The 22,904-nt window shown below is 47.8% G+C and overlaps 1 protein-coding gene across 1 annotated transcript; it reads left to right on the forward strand.

Moving 5' to 3' along the window:
• Positions 1–724: 724 nt before the first annotated feature.
• LOC122375024 (ATP-dependent RNA helicase DDX42-like) lies at positions 725–22,279 on the forward strand. The gene is made up of 12 exons (XM_043354165.1): positions 725–856; positions 2,670–2,906; positions 3,528–3,717; positions 4,177–4,277; positions 4,639–4,741; positions 5,074–5,214; positions 5,583–5,739; positions 6,384–6,523; positions 11,486–11,615; positions 11,995–12,093; positions 21,945–22,080; positions 22,276–22,279. The coding sequence occupies exons 2-12, from the start codon at positions 2,701–2,703 to the stop codon at positions 22,277–22,279; spliced, it is 1,407 nt and encodes a 468-aa protein (XP_043210100.1). The 5' UTR covers positions 725–856; positions 2,670–2,700.
• Positions 22,280–22,904: the final 625 nt, after the last annotated feature.

The following is a 22,904-nucleotide window of genomic DNA, read 5'->3' on the forward strand; positions in this document are numbered from 1 at the left end:
GGTCTGAGTGGACTTCACTGAGATGATGTTAACTCAGGGCAAAAGTGGCTCACTGCTCAGTGGGGACTCAGTGGGCCGAGTCAATTTCAATGGAACGGGATTTCCACTCTGGGGCGGCAGACCGCCCAGCCACGGGCCGTGGCACGGCCAGTCTGGCAGACACTCAAACGGTCACTATGGAGGGGCATGCGGCCTCAGTTATGTAAAGTCAAGAGAAGGGTAAAGACAGGGGCGCGGGAACTACTTTCCGACTGGGGGGGGGGGGGGCACACCATAATAGAGATCAACCTAGGGTACCCCCAAATCTAGTTTTCTCACCGGTTTGGCCACTTGTTTTTCATCCCTCGGCTTTTTCAACAAAAAAAGAAAACATTTGCAAAAAAAGTGTGGTATTCCGTCTCAAAGCTGTGGGGGCACCGCCCCCACGGCCCCAGAGTTGGGGGGGGCAAGCTGCCCCCACTGCCCCCCCCCCCCCCGGCTCCCGCGCCTATGGGTAAAGGCTATTGAAAATAACGAATTAAACCACTAGCGGAGATAAAACTTTACGTTTTCAGTAAAATTTATGGCTCTAAAAAGGGAAAAGCAGATATGGCAGCGTAATTAGTTATGTGGAAGCACTATAATTTCAGCGCGCTTGAGACGATTAGAATATAAAATGTGTTCGTAAGCGTAGAAATAGTGAATGAGCTGAAAAAGTCGGGTCCGAATTCTGTTGTCGACAAATGGTAAAGCGAGGGACAGGCTTTCCTGTTTCAGAAAGGCATAGATAGAACACAACTGAAAAGGACCAAACTGTAGACGCGTGTTTTGAGCAAATGTCAATAATACATCGATGATATTACTGTATTAAACTGAGGTAAATGCTTGAATTTGAAATCCATTTGTGAAAATGGCTTGGTGCGTGGTTTGATTCGAGTTCCAGTCACGAATGAGACTGCTAAGCTAACCACTTTTGGTAAGCATAGGTATATTTGCATGCATTTATTCAATGTTCAAATTTCATCGACTATATTAATTTTGGTATTTATTTACTTTAGGACCGGCAGCCTTTACTTTCGTCGCGAACCCCAAGTGATAGTAAGAAGCATATCGCATGACATAATTTGACCTTTTGATTTCATAGCTGATAGTCATTCATGGCACAAATAAGTTAAAATGCACCAATACAATATTTACCGTCACCGCCGTAGATCCCCACCGAGTGCGTACTCCACCGGTCACGCACTGCGTTCCAAGGTTTAGTGGATACATATTAACGATGCTATTCAACTGTGAGGAAAGTGACGTCATGAAATTTCTCGTCGCGAAGCAGCGGCAGTGCCGAAGGCAATGCCTTAGGAGAGATTACAGGCAATGGTAGGTCAAATATTTTTAGGTTAAGTGGTTGTGTATTTGGCTTCAGGCCGAAGGCCTGAAGCCTAATGCACAATCACTTAACCTAAAAATATTTGACCTACCATTGCTTGCAATCTATTCATGCGAGCAACTTTTTCCTTATCCCCGGGTAGGCAAATATCAGTAGGTCAGGTTAGGTAAGGTTAGGTTATGTTCTGAAAATTTTTTCCGTGTTTAATTTGCTATCCTACCCCATATCACCCAATTTTTAACCATTTAAATTTCGCCAATATGTATTTTTTTGGTGTTATGACGTCATTTTCATTGAATTAAAGATGCACATATTTTTCCTTTTCGCAAATGGCAACGGCGCAAACACGTTGTTTAGATTGTAATCGCCACATTCGTATAATTTTGTCGGTGTACGTTGCGTGACGCGGGGTGAGATGGCTGGAGTTTATCAAGTTTTTGTGTGACTTTTTGCAGTTTTGGTGACATGTAAGCATCATTTCTGGATTTAGGATGTCAAATAATGGAAGATTGTCGAAAATTTCCCTTTGAAAAAGTGTGCCGGTCCTAAAGTAAATATTTACCGTTTGGGAAACTACGAGGCGCCAAGCTAAAATTTGATCAACCAATCAATGGCTGGAGTGGGCGGGGTGATGACCATATATGGTCATAAAATCAGAACACTACATCTTTTCCATGCATTCAAATGAAAAAAATAAGGCATAAGATGTTTTTTAACCACACAAGGCCTACACTCACTCGGTGCACGATGCACTGGTGACTCTAAATCGCATAGTTACAATACAAGGTGAAACTGATTGGCAAATTTGGCGGATTGAAACAGACGCACCAAAAAATGTAAGCAGCACCGGGGTTTTAAAATGTCATTATTTTTATTATTTGGTTTATGGTTTTTCTAATTGTGGTTAAGTTATTATTTTAAAATGAAATATCTTTGTGTATTGTGATTAAATTCAATCTTTTAACAATTTTCTTTCAAAACACCAATCACAATCCATTTATTGAATTGCCAGCTGATATTGACGCCCAGAACCTGCAGAAAAGCCATTTCCTATCACCATTTTCGAGTGAATCTGCCGAATTTAATCAAATCACGTTAATTCCAAGTGGAAAATGGAAGCCTTTTTTTCTACGATAACTGCACGCGATCCACAAGTACCGGCACGTTACACCATTAATATGATGCCACAAATACCGTTATGGCATGTTATACCGATCAGATGGTGAAGATAAGTGCCTACACATCAAGCTCTGCTTATTCTCTGACTTTTTCTTTCATCACCAACATGTATATCTTTTGACAGAGTGAGTGAGACTAAACAGAGTTCGCTCACCATGAGTAACTACAAGCCTGGAGCGTACGGCCGTAACTACAACTACAACTACTCCTCGGCTCCTCCGCGACCGGCGGCCGTCCAGCCGCCGCCGCCGGGCGCCCAGAAGAGCAAGCATGGCTACAGCACCATGTCATCCATTGCCAGCGGCGCGCTGGCCACCTACAACTTCAACGCGCCCAAACGCAAAATACGTACCGAGGAGGAGTGAGTAACGGGGACGGAGGACTGAACGACCTGGGGTGCTCGGATGCCTAGCGGCCCAAGCCTCTGTTTCCCTCTTGCCTTCTTTCCATATTCCTTTCTTTCTGTCTTTCTTTTTCCTTTTTCTCTTATGAGTCGTAATTGGGAGTTGTTATGAGAATCGTTTTCTTGTGTGTTCAGATAATTGTTTTTGGATGCGTTAATGAGAAATGTGTACGAGGAATTATGTAGCTCGTTCCCGTTATCCGTGACAATAGTTGAATTTGGTTGTGAGATTAGACTCGTCCCCGGGCTATGCTCTTAGTGCTGGGTGTCAAAATGCATGTGACACCTTTAAATGATGAAGTGTGGTGACTTGAGCAATTTATCCTCCCTGGCATCTGGTTTGGTTACCTATTTTGAATTTGCTTGATTGCACAGATCAGCTACTTCAATATTTAGAACCACCATCGTCATATCTTGCCAAGACATTATCCGCTTTATCCACAATGCTACAAGATAATTTATAACTACACCCACTCACAGCTGCACTCCATCCTACCACTGCACTGCAGGACACCCTTCAATGTATTTCATCCATCCCACTCCCAGTGTCTCACCCCCCCCCCCTCCCTCCCCACGCAGGTATTTCGACTCTGACGGCGAGGGTGAGGAGGGCCAGTCGAGCGCCGGCATGGCGTACATCCCGGCGCCGGGCAGCCCCTCCGCCTCTGACCGGAGGCGGGCGGGAGGCGGGTCCGCCTCCGCTGCCAAGGAGGACTCGGATTCGGAGGAGGACACACTAGACGCGTTCATGGCGTCCATAGAACAGCAGGTGCGGGGGAGGGGAGGGGAGAGCAAGGGGAGAGGGAGAGAGGAAGGGAGAGAAGGTGGGATGGAGTGGGGAAGGTGGGCGGAGTTGGACGACGGGGTGATGACAAGGCTACTTTGACATTGGTTAGGTGAATTAGTCATTGCCTCAGGTTCTGCTTCATCTACGTGGCTAGTTTTCAGTTTGCACATTATGAATTAAGCCGGTAGTAAGTCAGGAACAGCCACTTACGACTTCTGTGAAGGCATCTCTTCGTTGCGTAACTGGGCAAGCTCAATTGCTTACTAAATGTTTGTGTCTCAGTTTTGCGTCACGGTTTGTCATCCGAGACGCTGTATTTTGCACATAACCATTTCCAGGGGCCAAAATCTAAAGATGCTTGCTAGCAGCTGCATTAATTGGTTTCAATTTATTTCTGGCTGCATTTTCCTGCACTATGAGAATATCGTCCTTTCTTCATAGGCCGGTAAAGGCAAGGGCGGAAAGGCAAGTGCCAAGAAACCGCCGGCGAAGGGGGTCCGAGACGACATCGAGGGGGAGGACGACCACGAGTCGTTCTTCAGGTTGGTGATAACCTTTCTCCGATGTTTTTTTTTTACGAAGCGGATGAACCTGAGTATATCGCTAAGTTGATGTAAGAACAACGTTACACGTGTAAATATAAGAGGATGACCGTTTTTTGAAGGGACCAGTCGTTTTCTTGTGCGGTTGAGCCTGCATGGTATTTGTATGATGTGCGTTTGCATTTTCTGCTCTTTTTTTGAATATATGGTGTTAACTTCAGTACGATTGGCACATTTTTTCAGTTCCGTCTAAGGTATTTTTCATTGTCTTCCTCATCTCACCTGCTGGCTGTTCCACTAGAGGCTGGAGCTGAGCTTACAGTAGCGTCATCTATTCTGACCCTCGGTGCGCCACCTGCAGGTACATGGAAGAGAACCCGAACGCGGGCACCCACAACGACGAATCGGACCAGGAGATTGAGTATGACGCCGAGGGCAACCCCATCGTGCCTGTCAAATCCAAGGTAGGTGCTTAGGGTCAAGGTGGGATGTGTAGGTGCTGATTGTAAAGTGTTTTGAGGAAAGGCTGTCTTGATTTAGCAGTTAATGAATAGCGACACAGCTGATCTGTGAAATTGATCTCGATCTGAACATAGCTGATCTCGAACTTCGAGCTTCGAAATTCGAGCCTCGAACACTTGACCTCTTTTGATTCTATGGACTTGGTAGATTCTTTCCAGTAGCTGCTGGGCTCGTTTGTCGTTTTTTTTTGTCATATGCTAATTCATCCCTCTACTGAGATCAGTTTTATGACATCTTTCCTGTCCCGTCTCTTTCTTTTCCCTCTTGTTTGCAGTACATCGACCCGCTGCCTCCGATCGACCACACTCAACTCAAGTACGAGGACTTTGTCAAAAACTTCTACATCGAGCCGGATGACATCGGCGCCCTGTCCTTGCTGGAAATCGACCAGCTCAGGCACAAGCTGGGGATCAAGGTGAGATCGTCAGCCGCGAATCGAGAGTGGGAGCCATGGGCGGCGAGTGACAGGCGGGCATAGCCGGAGGTCAGGGAGGGGAGTGGTTGTTTCCGCCTCTGCCGAGCTAGAATGAGGCAATGATGGGGTTTCCTTGTCGATGTAAGCAAAACATGTTTTAATTCTCACGAGACATAATGGGAGATCGTTCTTGTCGGCGGCAACATGGTGTGTCTTAACAGTCTTCGCACTGCATACTCCCACAGGCTCTCCCACTTTAACCATGTATGTATTACGCAATGTCGCCATCATTCTGTGTCTATTACGTCCGTTGTCTCGCCCCTCATGCAATCGTTTTTACCACTGACGACTGCGCGTCTATCCGGCAGGTGTCTGGCCCCCTGCCGGCGCGACCGGTCACATCGTTCGCCCATTTCGGTTTCGACGAGAGTCTGATGAAAGCGATCAGGAAGATGGAGTACACCCAGCCGACTCCGATCCAGAGCCAGGCGGTGCCTGTGGCGCTCGGCGGCAGGGATGTCATCGGTACGCATCGCTTTCTTTATTTAAAAATGTTATTGATCGCGGATTGTCCCTAAACCTTAGCGAACAAAACTTTAGCTGTGGGAGTGGGATGTATGGCTGGGTGGGTGGGAGTAGGTGTATTTAATTTTATAGGAGCTTACCCGCGTCGAAATTCCCCACACCAATAAATAATCCTATAGGGGATTGTGGTGTGATTCAACTTATGTAGGGTTGCTTGCCGTCGACTTGCCCTGTACGCCAGCAAACAATCCAGTAGGGGAGAGGCGGGAAGGTCTGACGGAAAATTGACCATTGAGTATGGTGTGGAAAAGATGACCGAGCTTGACCGGATCAGAATGGCGAAATATTGATTTGTACTGGTAAGCAATGCTTGGTCTCGCTTAGTGTTTTGCATGTGTTTGCATTTAATCAACGATGGAATAGGTGTTTGCCTCAAAGCTGATACTGGATTTCGGTGGCTAGCTGGCGCAATTGGGTTGTTTGCTGCTACAGAGGTAAAATTGGTTTGTTTTTGTCCGGTGGTCAAAATGACAGAATGATGTATCACGAAGCGCGTTACTTACATCACACACCCCTCCCTCAGCACTGCTATGCCGCAGTTCTATTACACCGTGTTACTGATTGGTTCTCGCCGCCGCCGCCAGGTATCGCTAAGACGGGCTCTGGTAAAACAGCCGCCTTCCTGTGGCCGATGCTGGTACACATCATGGACCAGCCGGAGCTGCGGCCAGGGGACGGACCCATCGGTCTGGTACTGGCACCCACCAGGGAGCTGTCACAGCAGGTCAGTAAAGCTGTCACCGTGGGCTAGTGTCGTGAAACCTCTGGTCAGTGGGAGCTGTCACAGCAGCTCAGTCATGGCGCTGTCACAGTATGTCACTGGAGCTGTCAGCAGGTTAGTAAAACTGTCACCGCAGGTTTGTGAAACTGTCACAGTGGATTAGTGAAACCTGTGGTCCTTGGGAGCTCTCACAGTAGGCCAGTCATAGGGCTGTCACAGCAGGTCAGTAAAACTGTTACCGCAGGCTAGTGAAACCTCTGGTCAGTGGGAATTGTCACAGCAGGTCACTGGAGCTTTCACAGCAGCTCAGTAAAACTGTCACCGCATGGTTATGAAACCTGTCTGGTTCTTGGGAGCTTCAGCTGCCACAGCGAGTCAGTCATGGAGCTGTCATTGGTCAGTGGGCTGTTACATTCACAACAGTTCACAGACAGGTTAGTGTCAGGCGTCATCTCATTTGATGAGCTCGGTTGCCGCGGTGCCGTGCCGTGTCATGCCATTGCCATTGCCGTGTCATCATGCATACCGAAGTTATTTACTTTAGGCTAGGCCCCAGACCCGACCGTTTGATCATTTCCAGTTTCCCAGTTTCCAGTTTGCCAGTTTCCCTGACCTCGCAGGGACCTGGTACATTGAAATCGGGCAGTCACTTGCGTCTCGTGACGACCAGCACACTCGTTTTTTCCGCGAAGCTCTAGCTCAACTGGGGACGAAACTGCTCTGAGGATCGCCTTCTCCTCGCCTCGGTTGGGCATATGTGTAGAAAACCGATAGGGTGTGATGAGGCTTAGTGGAGGAAACACTAAGGCAAATCATTGACACGCCGTGTTGTGTAGTGTATCAGTGCTGCCCAAGCGTCTAGGAGACACCACATACTTACGCCACAAGTTTGAGTGTGAACTCGAAACCTCAAGAGGCTGTGTTTTGTGCAAGGGCATCTGAACTTAATATTGGGGTGCCATCCTCAATTATAGCTAAGTTGTTTCATAAGTCTCTCATCGAACTTCAAATCACAGCTCACTTATGTCACGTCATTTCAGCGTCTCATGATTGCGCCACTCGACTGGTTTTTATCCGCCACGCAGACGTTTGAAGATCTTGCGTATGACGAATGAAGATTAAGTACACCGATAATATTGAGCGGCGCGAGATGACGCCTCATATGGCGACACCGTAGGTCAGACGCCCTCGCACATTGTCCGACCACTCGAGACTTCTGGTGTACGCTCAAACCCGTGACGTAGGTCTGTGGATCTCCCAGTTAAGTACATAACTAGCTCTGAGAGGTGGTATTGCGTAGGTTATGACGTACTTGATATTGTTTATTTCTGACCAGCTTTTGTCATCGTTTTGTTTTGACGTCGGTTATAGCCGATGACGTTAATTGGGTGACGTGTTGAAAGAGGAAAAAATGACACGTTTTTGTTACTGATTGGCATCCTCCCCCGCATCCTTCTAAAACATTATGCTACTTCAGATTCAGAACTCTAAGGTAGCAATGACAGGTTTGCCATCCGTCACATCATATCTGTCATGGTTATGTTTTGTGTTATGCTTCTGCGGCTATGATGTCTTTGAAGTCTATAGTATGCACGAAGTGGTCCATTTGGATAGGTCATTTATGACGCTTACTCAAATGCATTCTACCTCGTACGATGAATCTACCTAAAGCAGTTGAGTTGAACACAGGCTGTATTAACGTTGAACACGGCTGCTGACATGGCCGAAGCTGGATCGTGGCGTAATCTTTTGGCGTATACAAACAAACGTTTTAGTGACACGCTACTTAACCCCTTCCGTGAGATTTTACTGGTTTATTTCCCTGGTCTCGGTCTGGCGCTCTTTCCCCTTGTCCCAGCACGCTGTACTCTGCTGATTCACGGACCGGGGCCTGGTCGGGGCAGGGTCGCCGCGGCGCCCGCCCCTATCAGTCCTGTGCCGATATCAGAGTCCGTGCCACCCGGGTGCGAAGCCGGGCTCAGTGCGGTCGACACCACACGTCACCGGCCGCGACCCTGGCAGTAATTTAGCCATAAACCGGCAGGGAGTTCCGTCATATGGGATTTGGGAAGAGCCGTAAAGGTGATAGCCGCGGAGAAAAGATCAACTCGGAGTGACGATAGAGTTCGGACGGAGAGTTGCCAGGAAAGTTTGACAGGTTTTGTGGCAAATCATTCACGTCATCGAAGACGCACGCACGGACGAAACGGATTCACGGATTCGGACGAAAACACCCACTGATTCTGTACGCTGTACAGTATTGAGCAGCTATCGGTATCCGTCAGCAAATGTGTCATGATTTTATATTACGTCAGCTTTATCATTGACAATCACTGATGCCTTGATGGGCCTGTCATCGGAACACTGTTCGTTGGTCATAACATATTCTTTACGCTGACAAATGATGAAAGAGCTGCTTCGAACGGTGATTCGCTTTGTGATTTTGAGGCACCACACTCGTAGGTATGTGGATCGAAGTATTGTATTTTATGAGTCAGATGTGCCAAACGATAAACTCATTAATTTGAGCTTGCAAATGGGGCTGATTTTTTTTCGAATACAGGTTACCGACAAAATTTGAGATCCACTCTTCATTATGTGTTATGACTCCCATCAAACATAATTGGCATATCAATTGCTGAGCGAGGCAGATACCTACCAGTATAGCGCCTTTTGGGGCGACTAACGGAGCGAGCGAGGGGGTGAGTCTTGCACGTGCGAAATTTCGAAGGGGTACCTCCAACTGACTTGTGCACGGCACCCTACTGACCGGTTTCTAGCGATGTGCCAAATTTGAGCACAATCGGCCCAGCCGTTCTCGAGATCTGGGAGCGGCACCCTGCACGTGCGCACGTGCAAAATGGGTCCCAACTGACTTGTGCACGGCACCCTACTAACTGGTCCCTAACCGTGTACCAAATTTGAGCGCCATCGGTCCAGCCGTTCTCGAGATCTGGAAACGACCCCTGCACGTGCGCACGTGCAGCAGCACCCCAACTCTGGCACATGGATATGCAGTGCCTAGTGGGTGCCTACCTACATGCCAACCAGGGCTGCGGAGTCGGAGTCGGAGTCGGAGTCGGAGTCGGTCGGAGTCGACAGTTATGACCGGAGTCGGAGTCGGAGTCGGAGTCGATTTTAGAAACCCGAGCCGGAGTCGGAGTCGGAGTCACCGAAAATCTGTCGACTCCGCAGCCCTTCTAGGTCTGCGGAGTCGGAGTCGGGAGTTGGAGTCGGTCGGAGTCGACAATTCTGCCCGGAGTCGGAGTCGGAGTCGGAGCTGGTTTTTCAAAGCCGGAGTCGGAGTCGGAGTCGGAGCTGGTTTTTCAAAGCCGGAGTCAGAGTCGGAGTCGGAGTCGCCGAAAATCCATCGACTCCGCAGCCCTGATGCCAACTTTCAGCGCAATCGGCCAAGTAGTTGCCGAGATATTGCAACAATTACAAAACTGACACCTCTTCGTTTTGCACGTGGCACGTGCATAAGGGGTCACCCACATGCATTGGGAATAGTCCAATACTTGGTAGAAGGAATGAAGCTACCCTACAAAAATTACCGCGTGTAAATCGGTCAAGTGGTTGCTGAGATATAAGCCTCGCAAAAGCGTCCGCACGGCCGGCCGGCCGGCCGGCCGGCCGCTCATACTCAGAAATTTCCGTTAATCTAAGGAAAGACTACGCTCGCTTCGCTCGCTCCGTAATCACATATGCCATTTTTGTGATAACAGTTTATCTGACCTTGTGAGTTCTGTCATGACCTTAGGTAATCTTAGTTAACGATTTTCATAATAAAGCTATGCAGGAATCATTGTTAAAACCGTATACCTCCCAATAAATCATCTCGTTGTAGGCTTTTTAGGCTATGTAGGAAAGGAAAAAGGGAGGTGTGCTGTCCCACCAACAAAGCTCCGATTGTGATTGTTCTACATACAACACGAACAATCTAGCTATCTTTAGTTATTCGTAGCCTGACAGATTCTGCTGACATGTTTCAGACATTTTTGAGTAATCTGAAGCCAAATAACGTCGTTTTTTGCGATCTGCTTGTTGTAATACCTCTATTGTTCAGCCAGTCCCATTTCCCTGTATCTTGACACCGTGTTAACTTAGAGCAAATAGAACAGTGAGCTCGGTCAGATAGGACCCCTGCCGGTACTCCCCCCGAATCGGCCATCTCGATAGCTGTGAGAAGAGTGAGCTTTCATACTCCAACCGCCACTAACTGATTGTCGAGTGTTGTGTTACAAGGGTTTTACTGCGCCAAAATATGGAGTGGAATCACAACCATCGACCCTTCACCCTGGACAGGATGCCGATGTGACCTTACTTGGTCTTTGGTTCCCGCATTCCTTTCAGTTATCATCTAAATATTTTTTTTTTATCTTCGCTGTGCTGCCAACTTAGTAGTTCTCTGTTGTATGAGCTTTGGGACCATGGACAGGTATTTTTAAAATGTATCAACCGCTTTAGTTTTTTTTTTTTGTAAGAGTGCACGATGATAGCCTGCTACTGGCTGTATATGATGAACACATTTATGTCGAACGTTTGCTGACTTAAAATGATAAAAGATGGTCAATGATACATCGTTGGGGTCGTGGAGTCGCGCATTACCGAGACCGGTGGACCTGTCCCTTCTCCATTTATTTTCCATGTATTTTCCAGTTATTCGGTCTAGGTTGTGACGCAACGTTCAGTCAAACTTAGGTGAGATGATGTAATGTTATTGTGTATCTGTGACGAAAGATAGTTAAATGTTGTATTTATGATATGCTGCACTGCAAAAGACATAAGACAACAATTGTAAAAGACACACCTTCCTGTGGATTTTATCTGCTGACACGAAGTGACCCTATTTATCCCTGCCGATCCCAGCCTGACCCCGTCCTGCCTCGCAGTGATACCGTGCTGACCCCATGCCACACTCATCTAGTTCTGAACTCGAACTGACCCCTTTCCTTTTTCCCTCAGATCTACTCGGAAGCGAAGCGGTTCGGCAAGGTGTACAACATCCACGTGGTATGCTGCTACGGCGGCGGCTCCAAGTGGGAGCAGTCCAAGGCACTGGAGGCGGGCGCCGAGATTGTCGTCGCCACGCCAGGTCGGTCGCCGGGGAACTTCCAGTGCTCTGCGCTGGAAAGCTGCTAGGTTTAAAAAGCACGGAGAGTCTATATAAGCTCCAAGCTTTGATGGGGAATGTTTCCGGTTTGTAAGGGACGTTTGCGTTACAAATGTTTTTGAGGAGCACGAATTGATGTTTAATTACTATTTTGGGTTTACGGATATTTTTAGGATGTCTTTATTCCGTACCTGGAATCGAGAAGTGTTTGGTACCGAAGTCCCTACTCCCTTTAGCCACTCACTTTCCAGTGTTTGCACGTGATAACTGTTCGGAAGCTGCAAATTCCGCTGTGTTTTAGTGACGCTTTGATGTCGCAGTCGCCACTGCAGCCACTGACGCGTCCCACCACCACCTCCAGGTCGGATGATCGACATGATCAAGATGAAGGCGACCAACCTGCTGCGCGTCACCTACCTAGTCATGGATGAGGCCGACAAAATGTTCAACATGGGCTTCGGTAAGTAGAATGCTATGATGATCCCATCCGGCGAGCCTTGGCGCTATTTTTGGTGACGCTATCGGTGATCTAAGGAGCTACTGGCGGCAAAGATCGCTGCGGATCATTCCTGAATCGCTGGCTCTTAGGCGTAAGAGACTTCCGGAATGTTAGGGTGATACAAATAATACGGTAGGTACTTGATATATCGAACGCTATAAGTGGCCAGAATGACGGGACATTTCTTTTGGCGCAAATTGACCTTTGCAGTCGGCGCGCCCAAAAGCTCCAATAAACAGACGGCGCCTTTCGATTGGGCGTGAACATGCTTTATGAGTGCTATGCTCTCATCTTCTCTCATTTATGTCTTTTCTTGACATCACACTTATGTCGAAACTCAAGTACGGCTCTCGCGAAATTAAGCGGTAGGTTTTGCCCTTTTATATTTCCCCTTATATCTCAGAAACTAATCAATCTACGATGAAGCCATTTTATACGATAATGGCAGGCTTGTGAACGAGCAAATCGATCGCATCTTCAACACGCTTAAGACGACGAAGATATAACATGAGGTATCCTAAATTTCGTAGGTGCAAAACCTGCCGCTAAAACCCGCGAGACCTGTCATTGGCATATATTCGATGAAGATAATTTTACGAGATATATATTTTTTTTCTTCAACAAAATGGTTATGCTTGGTATCAGTGGCCATTCATTGGATTGTTGCTGGAGCTGGTGCTGCTTTTTCTGCTTAGCTGTATTTTCTGACGATGTTATCTACAAAATGCAGTAGAAACTGACCAAATAGTATCCACACTTCCATAGACTACTGGAGATGTGGTAGTTCATGACACTTCGCACTGATTGGTCTACTGCCTGGTTGAGAAGCACCGTTGGAAGTACCGCAGAAGCCTGCTAAGGTGAACACCGCTAGGCGCTAGCAGTTCGCTTAGTTTCTGTAAAAGCGCTGACGCAGCATTGATGATCAATGCTGTTCGGTATTAGTGTGGGTATTTTAAAGTGACCATCCTACCTTAAAATTAGTTTTGAGTTCGAGTTGAGGGTCCCTGGCTTGCACTTACCAGTTTGGGCACTTACAACATCGAGAAAGGCTTTCATTCGGAGATATTTAGTTTCAAAGTTGCATCACTTTGTATTCAGAGGGTCTAATGCATTTGAAATGAATGCCCCCTCTGAATTTGTGACGTCTGCTCAGATCTAGCGATTTTAAAATCTTATTCTACCATCTTTGTGAAACAGTGGTGGTATATGTTGTTTGCGCGCAACATCTGCCGCACTTTCAGGATGCCAAATTATTGCTTCCAAATGACGACAAAGGAACAGCGGGGTCGCAAAAAGTACCTAAACAAAAGTTAAAGTGTAATATCTTGAAAACCGGTGAAATTTTCGGTGATATTTGGTAGATATTCGTTTTTGCTCTTTCTGAACCGAGCGACATCACTTTTATGCCAATTAATTAACTTTTTTGAAGGTGGGAGAGTCCCTTTAAGAATGCTAGACACGCTACAGAATCAGGCATTGACAAAGATTTGACATAATTTTGATCCATCGTTGATAGTTGGGAGGAGAGGTGTTTAAAACATCTGGCCCTAAAATAACATTACATGTAAGCTTTGACATTAGCCCTTTTTGCATGACATATTTTTGTTTCGCATGTTACGGTGCGATCCATCTTCTTGCACCCAATGAAAGAAAGCTTTCTTATGATGGCTGTCTTATGATCTTTCATGGTACAGAATCTACATTTCAAGTGTTGAATATTTAAATGGCACGTTATCACAATACGAGTGATGCAACTGAAGGAAACCGTTGTGTGTCGTCCATAACACTACCTTGGGTTTATCTGTCAGGGTACAGTTATCTGTGAAGTTTCTGTAAGCCAGTTGAGTCCCTCAAGCTGCAGTAAACGGAATCGTTGTGTCGTTCGGCCCTGGAGAGGGGAGGGTAAGGATAGGGATGGAGCGATAGCAGGGCGATCGGCGTATTTGCTCTACCGCCGCCTGATTTATCGGAGTAGGTATCTACGACTGCATCAGCGGTCTGAGGAGCATCACGGGGGGGGGGGGGGTTAGGGAGTGTCGAGCTCCGTCTCTGTAAGGGCTTCATCGGAGAAGAGGGACACTCGCACCGCTAAACGATCCCGGATTTATTTGGATAAGACATCTGCACATGGTCCAGAATGTGTCGAGCGGGGTAATTGTTACAGACCGCCCCGACTATCGCTACATTCATCTCTGTTAGACATACCCCGGGAGGTCAGACGAAGTGTTCGTTCTCTGTCCATATTCCCTGACTCCTTTCCCACGTCCCTTGGTGGTCACTAATGAACGAGACCTATTAGTCGACACCCTTATAACCCCCCCCCCCCGTCCGTTCCCGACGAAATGAGGATGACGCTCTCCGAACCTGTCGCTCACACGGACCTCGGAGAAATGACCACGGAATACGGATGGTTTAGGGCGTGGCAGGATTGACGCTCTCGGCTCCCATCATCCACCTTTGGCCTTTCCAGCCTCTGCTAAGTACAACGGAACTTCTCCCTTTGGAAGCGCTGTATCGAATAGCGAGGGCCTAGTTACAATTTTAGTTACATAGATGCAATGCACTATGGTATGGATGCAATGCAATTTATCCATACAGTTATGGTATGGATAAATTGTATACGGTATACTAAAAGAAAGCTAGATGCGTGGTCATCTGTATAACTGCAAGTGGTTATCAGTAGCTCATTCGCAGTAGTAGTCCGTTCAGATAAATGTGATATCGTGCTTTTGAATTATGATACTAACTACATAGGCTTGCAATGAGACACGCAATACGCCATGGCATGTCTGTTGAAGTGGTAAAATAGTCTGATAAAGGTCTAGTGTGCGTCCGCCTCGCCATCTCGAACTCTAGGATTGGAGGGAGGAGAAGAGGGGATCGTGCTCTCCTCTGCACGTGCCGTTAGAAGGATGTTTGCTCACACCGACCTGTGATATGACGTGTGCCGAGAGACCGCCTCGAGTGGCCTGTGTTGCAACAGTGTACCCGGAGAGCTCAATGGTCGCTCGCTGGCGTTTAATGACTCAGTCACAGAGTTATGGGTGTGTTGAGGAGCAGCTCTGATAAAATGGAGAGCCCGCACCAGATCCTGCTGATTGCTGAACGCAAAAAATGGGGTCACTATGGTTTGAATAGTGATCTTGTGTGGCTTTTTATCGTCATGACGCTGTTGCACTGCTGATTAAGTGAATTTAGCCTTTTAAAGTTGATAAGTTTTATGGTGATATGTGCAAGGTTTTATTATGTAAAATCCTGCTCTTCAAATCGGAAGCAGCTGCTGTTGCAGCTTTGAATTCGTAATGACTGTAAAGTGCAATTATACATATGCTAATTATCTAATTTGGATATGTTTTCAGGTTCATTAACCCTCACTAATCTACCATATAATATCTAAGGGTTGATCAATATCTAGTCCAACCTTCATCACCATGAAAATCCCCCAAAGTGTTCAAGTGTTTATAAAACTCTCGTAAAACTTAACTATATAAAGTAATTCCCTAACAATTTTAACTTGTTTCCCCAATAATTATTGAGGGTGTAAATGGATAGGACTAAAATGTTGGGTAAGTTTTGCTTATATGAAGAGAAATAGCCTGGTGTTCTGTTGTCGGATCAGGTCATGTCAACGAGATATGGGGTCATATGTCAGAATTATGAAATATGAATGGCTCAAATCGGCGGGTTTTGTGATATGGGTAAGTTCCCCTGCCTCTTAGTGTAGGCATGTTTCTGCAATCTGCCTACAGCAAGATGCATCAATGGCGTTCATTGAGATCGTTTAACCCTCGCCCGTAAACGGCGATCTGCCACCTTCGCCCATGCAGGGGGGGGGTTGGTGCGACCCCCCCCCCCTTGGCGTTTGAAAACGGAGCGTCGTAAAGCTTAGCGGAAAAGACCAACGGATTGCTCTCGCCGAGATCTCGCGATTGGTGGTATATTTTTTGGTCCTAGGTCAACATTTGACCTACTTTTGACCGGTCAAAGGTCAAATTTTCGGAAAAATAGACTTTTTTTCAACTTTCCGCGGCGATTGCGGCAAAACGGTGGGAGATATCGACTTGAAACCTTCACTATCGTGTTCCTTGATCAATTCTCTATCGTTTGGTATGTATTTCGTTTCCCTAGCTCTAAAAATGGCGCGTTGGGAGCGCCGGAAGTCGGCAAGGTCACAGTCGGCGGCAGAAATTCGAAAAATCAAAATTTAAATTTTTGAAATCTGATTGTATTTTTGGATTTGGAAGGTCCATTTGCTCCCTATAGAAGCTAATATTGCTGCATATTCCCATTGAGGTGACAAGAATTAGCAAAATAGTGGTTCGGGCGCTTTTCAAAAATAGTACCGGACGCTGTTCCTCTTGTGACGTCATAGCTCCGTGACCTGACCTGACCCGGTCAAGCTTCTTATACCATATGATAGCCAATACTTGCCCCAACATGCATGGGAAGTTTCATCACGATCCATCAACCAATGTCCGTACCACCGGCAGGAAACCTCGGGCGTTGGCACTCAGTTTGTGAAAATCCGGCCGGAGGCTGTTCCCTTTGTGACGTCATAACTCCGTGACCTGACATGACCCGGTCAAATTTTTTTTTTTATCAAAAGATGCGCAAGGTTTGCCCCATAAGGTACCCAAAATTTGGCGGCGCTGCGCGCCGCCGTTTTTGCACTATTTCCGAAAAACCTCAGGGGGGGGGGGGTTGCACCAACCCCCCCCTACATGGGCGAGGGTTAAGGCTTTCGAGGTTACGGTCATGTGAGGCCATCAGCGCCCACAAATGCATCACAGATGATCAGCCATGATCAAGGATAAGTGAGATTATCCGAGGTTTACTGCTTTGACGTGTTTCGAGCAAAATGTTAATTGTTTCCACCTGCTCTGCGGACCATCTTTCCGTTGGTGCATTGCGCTCTTACAGGGGCGTGACATGTTGATTGGGTACTGGCATTGGGTAGGACGAGGGTCAGGGTGAGCTGGGGTAGTCTAGGGACAGAATTGGGCCGAGGGGGGATGTGGGAATAGGGCGGGGTTGGGTGTGGCGATGCGGGTACTATCAGGTGATCACGAGGACAGATAGCCGGTATCGTGGTCTGCCATCTCGGTACACCGTTTACATAGGGCGGACGCCGCCGCAATGATACGGTGGAAAGGAGGCAGTGGTAATCGCAGTCGGGCACGGAGACTGATCGAGGGTAGGGGGACATGGTAATGTGGGTACAGAAGACAGGGAGAGGGGATACAGAAGCACAGAGACAGACGGAGGCACGGAGACGGGGTGCGGGGACACGGAGACGGAAACGGGTTTACTGCAGACACAGAGATGAAAATTTAGGCATGGCGATGGGGTAGGAAGACAATACAAAAAATGAGAAACACGGATACGGCTGCACAGAGTAACAGCACGCAGTGACGCGGTCGACACGCGGTTAAAAGAACACTTTGAAAGTCCTGATTAAATGGGAAGTGGGGATAACAGTGGGTTATGAGGAAACAGGAGTCTGAGACAGCGCATTTCCGGATAAGGTCGCAATAGTTAGATTTCGCAGATGCGACTTTCTCATTTATTTAATTATAGGGTGGAAGGAGTGGTGTGGAAAAGGAAGATATTTCAAGCCGGCTTTAACTCGGAATTATTATTTCTTAGCAGGCGTTGAGTAGCATCACTTCACTTGCTTCGGTGGTGTCAATATCCGCGAAATTGTTCTTTGTTGCAAGTGCCACAGATGAGTGGCATTGTCACGGAGTCAGTTTTATTGCGCAATGTGCCGATATCTCGTCCCGGAGGATGGCTCTGTGAGTCAGGTGAGATGTCAGGTACCAGTTAAGTCCTTTCGCGAATTGGTCGAGATATCTTTATAGCGTATGTCGCGTTCGGCCGCAGCCCCGATAATGATAAGCAGTGGAAACCCGAAACACCGCTCGTTGATATACTAGAGATGATCATTCTGTCCTGAAATGACGAGTCTGTTCGGTGCACACGTACCCAAAGCAATGGATGACAGATTCTGACCCCTGGCAGGGGTCAGGGTCAATATTATTAACGTATACAATGCTGACTGTACGATGAATTTAACGACCATACGACTGTGATTTCCTGGCTTTGTGTCCACCGAACATTTGTTTCACACTGTTCGACATTTCCGTCATGGTTGTCGCTGCTTTTCGCTGGATTTCGCCGTGCCCAGTGATCCGCTGTCATACAGGGTACCGCTGTACAACATATTGCTGTATTACATACAGGGTATGGTATATTCAGATTTACACCGTGTGCGGTGCCGATGTCGGCGGTATGTGCCACCCACAGCGACTATCGACCGGCGCGGCGCCTCTGTGACCGCTCAGGTGCGCGATTCACACCGCTCGTTCGGCCGCCGGACCGGCCGCGCAGTGATAGGGCCCGCCGCCCACGTCGTGAGGAGGGCGATTATAGCACACACGGCTATGACGGCGGCCGCTCACCGATTCCGCATTCCCTGGCGCCAGTGAGCTGGCACTGATCGCTGTAATGCTGATGTTGAGTGTGTAAGGTCTGGCAGACATCAGCCTAAGGTCAAGGCGAAAGGTCACAGAGTTGTAGGCTCTGTGGTTGCATTGGGATTTGCGTTATATGGTTTGTTTCATCTTAGGCTCACTTTTAGGGATAACCTTTTCAGAACATTAAATGTTCCTCCAAATTTTGGAGACCTCCAAAATTAGTAGTAAATTAGTAGTAGTAATGACAGTAGTAATGCTGTTATGGCAGAATTGCCAGGTTTCAGCCAGAAAGTCGGCCAGATTCTTTATCTCAGGCGTTAGGCACGATCCCATCTTACGAAGCTTTTCAATATATTTTTTTTTTGCAGGCTGGCAGTTCTGGCCGAGGCTGAGCTTGAGCTCGAAGGTGCTCTTTATGGTTGAAAATTGATCGAAGGACGATTTAGTAATGGCTGCGGATTGCTCGAGCCTGGCAGATGGGGTTTGAGGTAACCTTACAATTGTGCCATTTCCCCGGTGTCAAATGAGAGAGCGCTTCCGCCCCCATCACGACCTCTGCCCCCCCCCCCCCCCAGGTGTGGTCTCAAGTGCGTGCTTCTCATGCTATCCCTGACATCAAGGTGTGGTCTCAGATAAACCTGACTGTATCGGTATCCTCTGGGCGGCGGGGAACTACACCGGTCACTTGGAATAAGACGCTGATCTCATTGGAGAGAACACTCGAGGACCTGTATCTCCTAGTGCCGTGTCATAGGAGTAGAGGATCAGATGCTGATTGTAGGTACAGTCCACATCATAAGTAATGTGCGGTTTCAGTTCCGGGTATGTTCTGCTTCTGAAGCTTAGGAATGATTAGCCCGACCACAATGAAACTTTGAATGTAGCTAACCTGTATCGCTACCCCTGCAGCTGCAACTGTATCTATTGACGTCTTCTTTTCGATCACTCCGCATTAAAGGTAGTGTGCCAGCTTTCCTGGACCGTATGGAGTTAATGGCCCAGATAAGGAGATCCGGATTTTTAGAACTTATCCATACCTTCAAAACTCATGGAAACGTCTTAAATTCTTCAAATTTTGAGTACCCCAGTGCGAAATTCGCCCCGACGGGTTGTCGGTCGTACCCCAACCACATTTCACACCACTATGAACAATAAATGCACACACTGAAATCGCTATTACCGATAGGCTCATCCAATCAAGTTTCGATAAACCCGTTCATCATCATCTCCTGCGGTTTCGAACACGCCTGTTAGGTGGTGCGGTAGACCGCGCCCAAAGCCAGGGCCCCGGTAACGTGAGGTAGCCGAGTCGGGGCAGCGTGCGCTGACCCAAGCCGGGGCCGCACGTCCTCCCGGTGTCATGTGATAGCCCGGGGCTGCCCGCGGGGATGCGGTAGACCGCGCCCAAAGCTGCGGCCCCGGCTTGGGTCAGCGCACGCTGCCCCGACTCGGCTACCTCACGTTACCGGGGCCCTGGCTTTGGGCGCGGCTTCTGCTCATACTTTGTGGTGCGGTGGTGGTGCGTCGGGCCGCACGCTCTGACTTCGGCCAAGAAAAATGCGTCAGCTGATCATTGTCATTTCTGCCACTTGCGTGTGGTGAAATGGGGTCATAACTTAAGAGACGGCTTTTTCGTATCAATTATTTTACATAAAATCATATTTCAAACCATAAATAATGTTCGACAGCCAAATAAAAGAAACAATACCAATACAGGCTTACAGTTTAAGGCTCGACATTGTGTTGTCTACGATTAGACAGCTGATAACTCATTCCCGTACTTCGTAACTCTATAATGACCTTTGCTTATTGTCACATGTGTGCCGCATTCGCGATTGTGGCCGACGCCTGTTTGCAGGTCAGCCCACTACAGTTGTTATACATATCGAAAAACCGATAAACTTTTAGGCGAAAAAGGCACTATTCCAGGCCCATTTTTGATTTTTTTTTTGCGATATTAGGTAAAAACAGAAGCTTCTTATCCTAGGAAAAATAAAATGGGAAATCTTTCAAAGGTGGCACACTACCTTTAAAAAATCGACAGTCAAAGCCATCCGTTGAGATTGGTAAAACCGCACATTACTTTAGCAGTGGGCTGTACTTTAACCCGGCAGTTGCTGGGGTATTTCGCCACCCACCGTTTGCTGGGGGGGGGGGGGGGGCGTTAAACGCCCCCAGCCGATAACTCGAGAACCAATAGGCGCAGCGAAACGCACGAGGCGGCAAACGAAAGAGCGCGACGAGACACTTCAGATGAGTACTTTAAAGTTGAATTTTGAGGTCACAGGTCGGGTCAAGGTCAGGTCAAACACCTGAAATCGGGCTTTCAGTAGCATGGACTTCAGGACTTCGCAATGGGCGCCTCTCGCCATAAACTCTGTCAAAACGGTGCACAATCCATCTTATAAGGCCTACAAGAGTGTCAGCTCCATGTAGGGGTCAGTCAAGCATAGGTCAGGGTCAAGGTCAGGTCAACCGGGTAGGCACATATCCCCGAAAATCAAAACTGATATTCGCAGCCTGTGACACATGTTTTATATGTAATTTGGGACGTAGAACACGATGGTGACATTCATTTTATCATATGTGTACGTGTTTGGCTCAAAAAGTTCAATTTAAGAACTTCATGTATCATGGTCGTGAAGTAGTCACGAAAAATTGCCAAGATTCAGTTCAAGATTATTGAAAATGCGGAACGATAATCAATAATCGAAGATAACCATTTGATTGACCATGGTATTGGCAGTCTAATGGCGTTTACGGCATGTCTGTATGTCTATTCTGTGATTTTATATGATTTTTTGAACATATGCCGTTTTTGGTCGAAAACTCAGAAATCATGACGTCACTAAAACCTCGATATCTCAAAAATTTTCCGACCGATATTTTTGAAACTTTGTCACAATAAACTTCAATCAATTCTCTACAGGTACCCAAAATTTGGCGCGCCTGCGGCGCGCCGTTTTTATGCTATGGCCCGGCGAAAAAAGTGAGGGCGTTTAACGCCCCCCCCAGCAACTCGCGGGTTAATGCGTCACAGGAAATCACTTCAATGTGAATACTTTGCTCTTTACCTTTAATCATAACCCTTGGATCATATCCCATAATCATAACCCTGCATTTAATCATAAGTCATAACCGTAAGCTAGAGCATTGCAACCCTACAATTAATCATAGCCATAAGGTAGGTAACACACTTTAGCCCTATATTTGATAAGACTACGTGCTGTCCGACGTGCTGTACGACGTGTCTGGTGTCTGGTGTGTCCCGGGAAGTGACCGGTACGTTTCCCGGTGTCCGCTGACGCGCCCCCGTGTCTGTGTGTCCTCCAGAGCCACAGGTGCGCTCCATCTGCGACCACGTGCGGCCCGACCGGCAGACCCTCCTCTTCAGTGCCACGTTCAAGAAACGCGTCGAACGGCTGGCGAGAGACGTGCTCACCGACCCCGTGCGCATCGTGCAGGTACTGTCCGTGACCCGTGACCTAACCGACAGGCCCCAACGGTCCATCACCGACAGGCCCAGGTACTGTCCGTGACCCCTGACCCATGGACACTCGACAGGCCCCAACGGACCCTCGCCGACAGACCCCGGTAGGTACTGTCCATGACCCGTGACCTAACTGACCCTTCCACCCCCTCCGACCCTGCGCGCACCGTGCAGATAATGCTCGAGACCCCTGACCCATCGACAGGTAACAACGGTCCCCTCTCTAGCGATTCTGTATCCACCATGCAGGTACTGTCCTGTGCGATCACTGGTCATCATTCAGGCTCTGTAGTCATACCGGGACACCACCAACACTCCCCTAGCGAGTGGCTTCACCGACCCCCACCCACCCACTCCAGCCTGATGTTGGTTATCCATGGTGCAGGCATTTTGTGCACTAAATTGCACCGATGTTGGAAAATGCCTATTCGCCTCAATCAGATTCCGGGCACCTTCATGTCACTGATGACGTAAATGCGGAAAAATATCCAGCATTTACGGAATGTCTGTAGCGTAACTTCGGTCAATGCTGTCAAGTCCAACGTACGGCAGTTTGCCAGTTGTAGCGTGTGGCTATGGGTCTGTTCCAGTCGCACTTCCTAGCACCTCTAAACTCCTCCAAGAGCAAGATAGAGGAGGTTGGAGCAGGGCCCTCCTTGGCTGGGCTAAAGCTGCCACTGTAACAGCCAACAGGGAAGCACTCTTAGAGGAGTTTAGAGGTGTTAGGAAGTGCGACTGGAACAAACCCTATTAAACACTATATACTTGGCACTCGCACAAGAGGACGGATATTTGCTGCATCA

This window comes from Amphibalanus amphitrite, unplaced genomic scaffold (assembly GCF_019059575.1).
Source record: "Amphibalanus amphitrite isolate SeventyFive unplaced genomic scaffold, NRLGWU_Aamphi_draft 001759F_arrow, whole genome shotgun sequence".
Classification (NCBI taxonomy): domain Eukaryota; kingdom Metazoa; phylum Arthropoda; class Thecostraca; order Balanomorpha; family Balanidae; genus Amphibalanus; species Amphibalanus amphitrite.

Coding starts and splice junctions, on each gene's coding strand:
- LOC122375024 (XM_043354165.1), top strand. CDS start 2,701: ATGAGTAACTACAAGCCTGGAGCGTACGGCCGTAACTACAACTACAAC. Junction 3,718..4,176: donor TGGCGTCCATAGAACAGCAG/GTGCGGGGGAGG, acceptor CTTTCTTCATAG/GCCGGTAAAGGCAAGGGCGG. Junction 11,616..11,994: donor GATTGTCGTCGCCACGCCAG/GTCGGTCGCCGG, acceptor CACCACCTCCAG/GTCGGATGATCGACATGATC.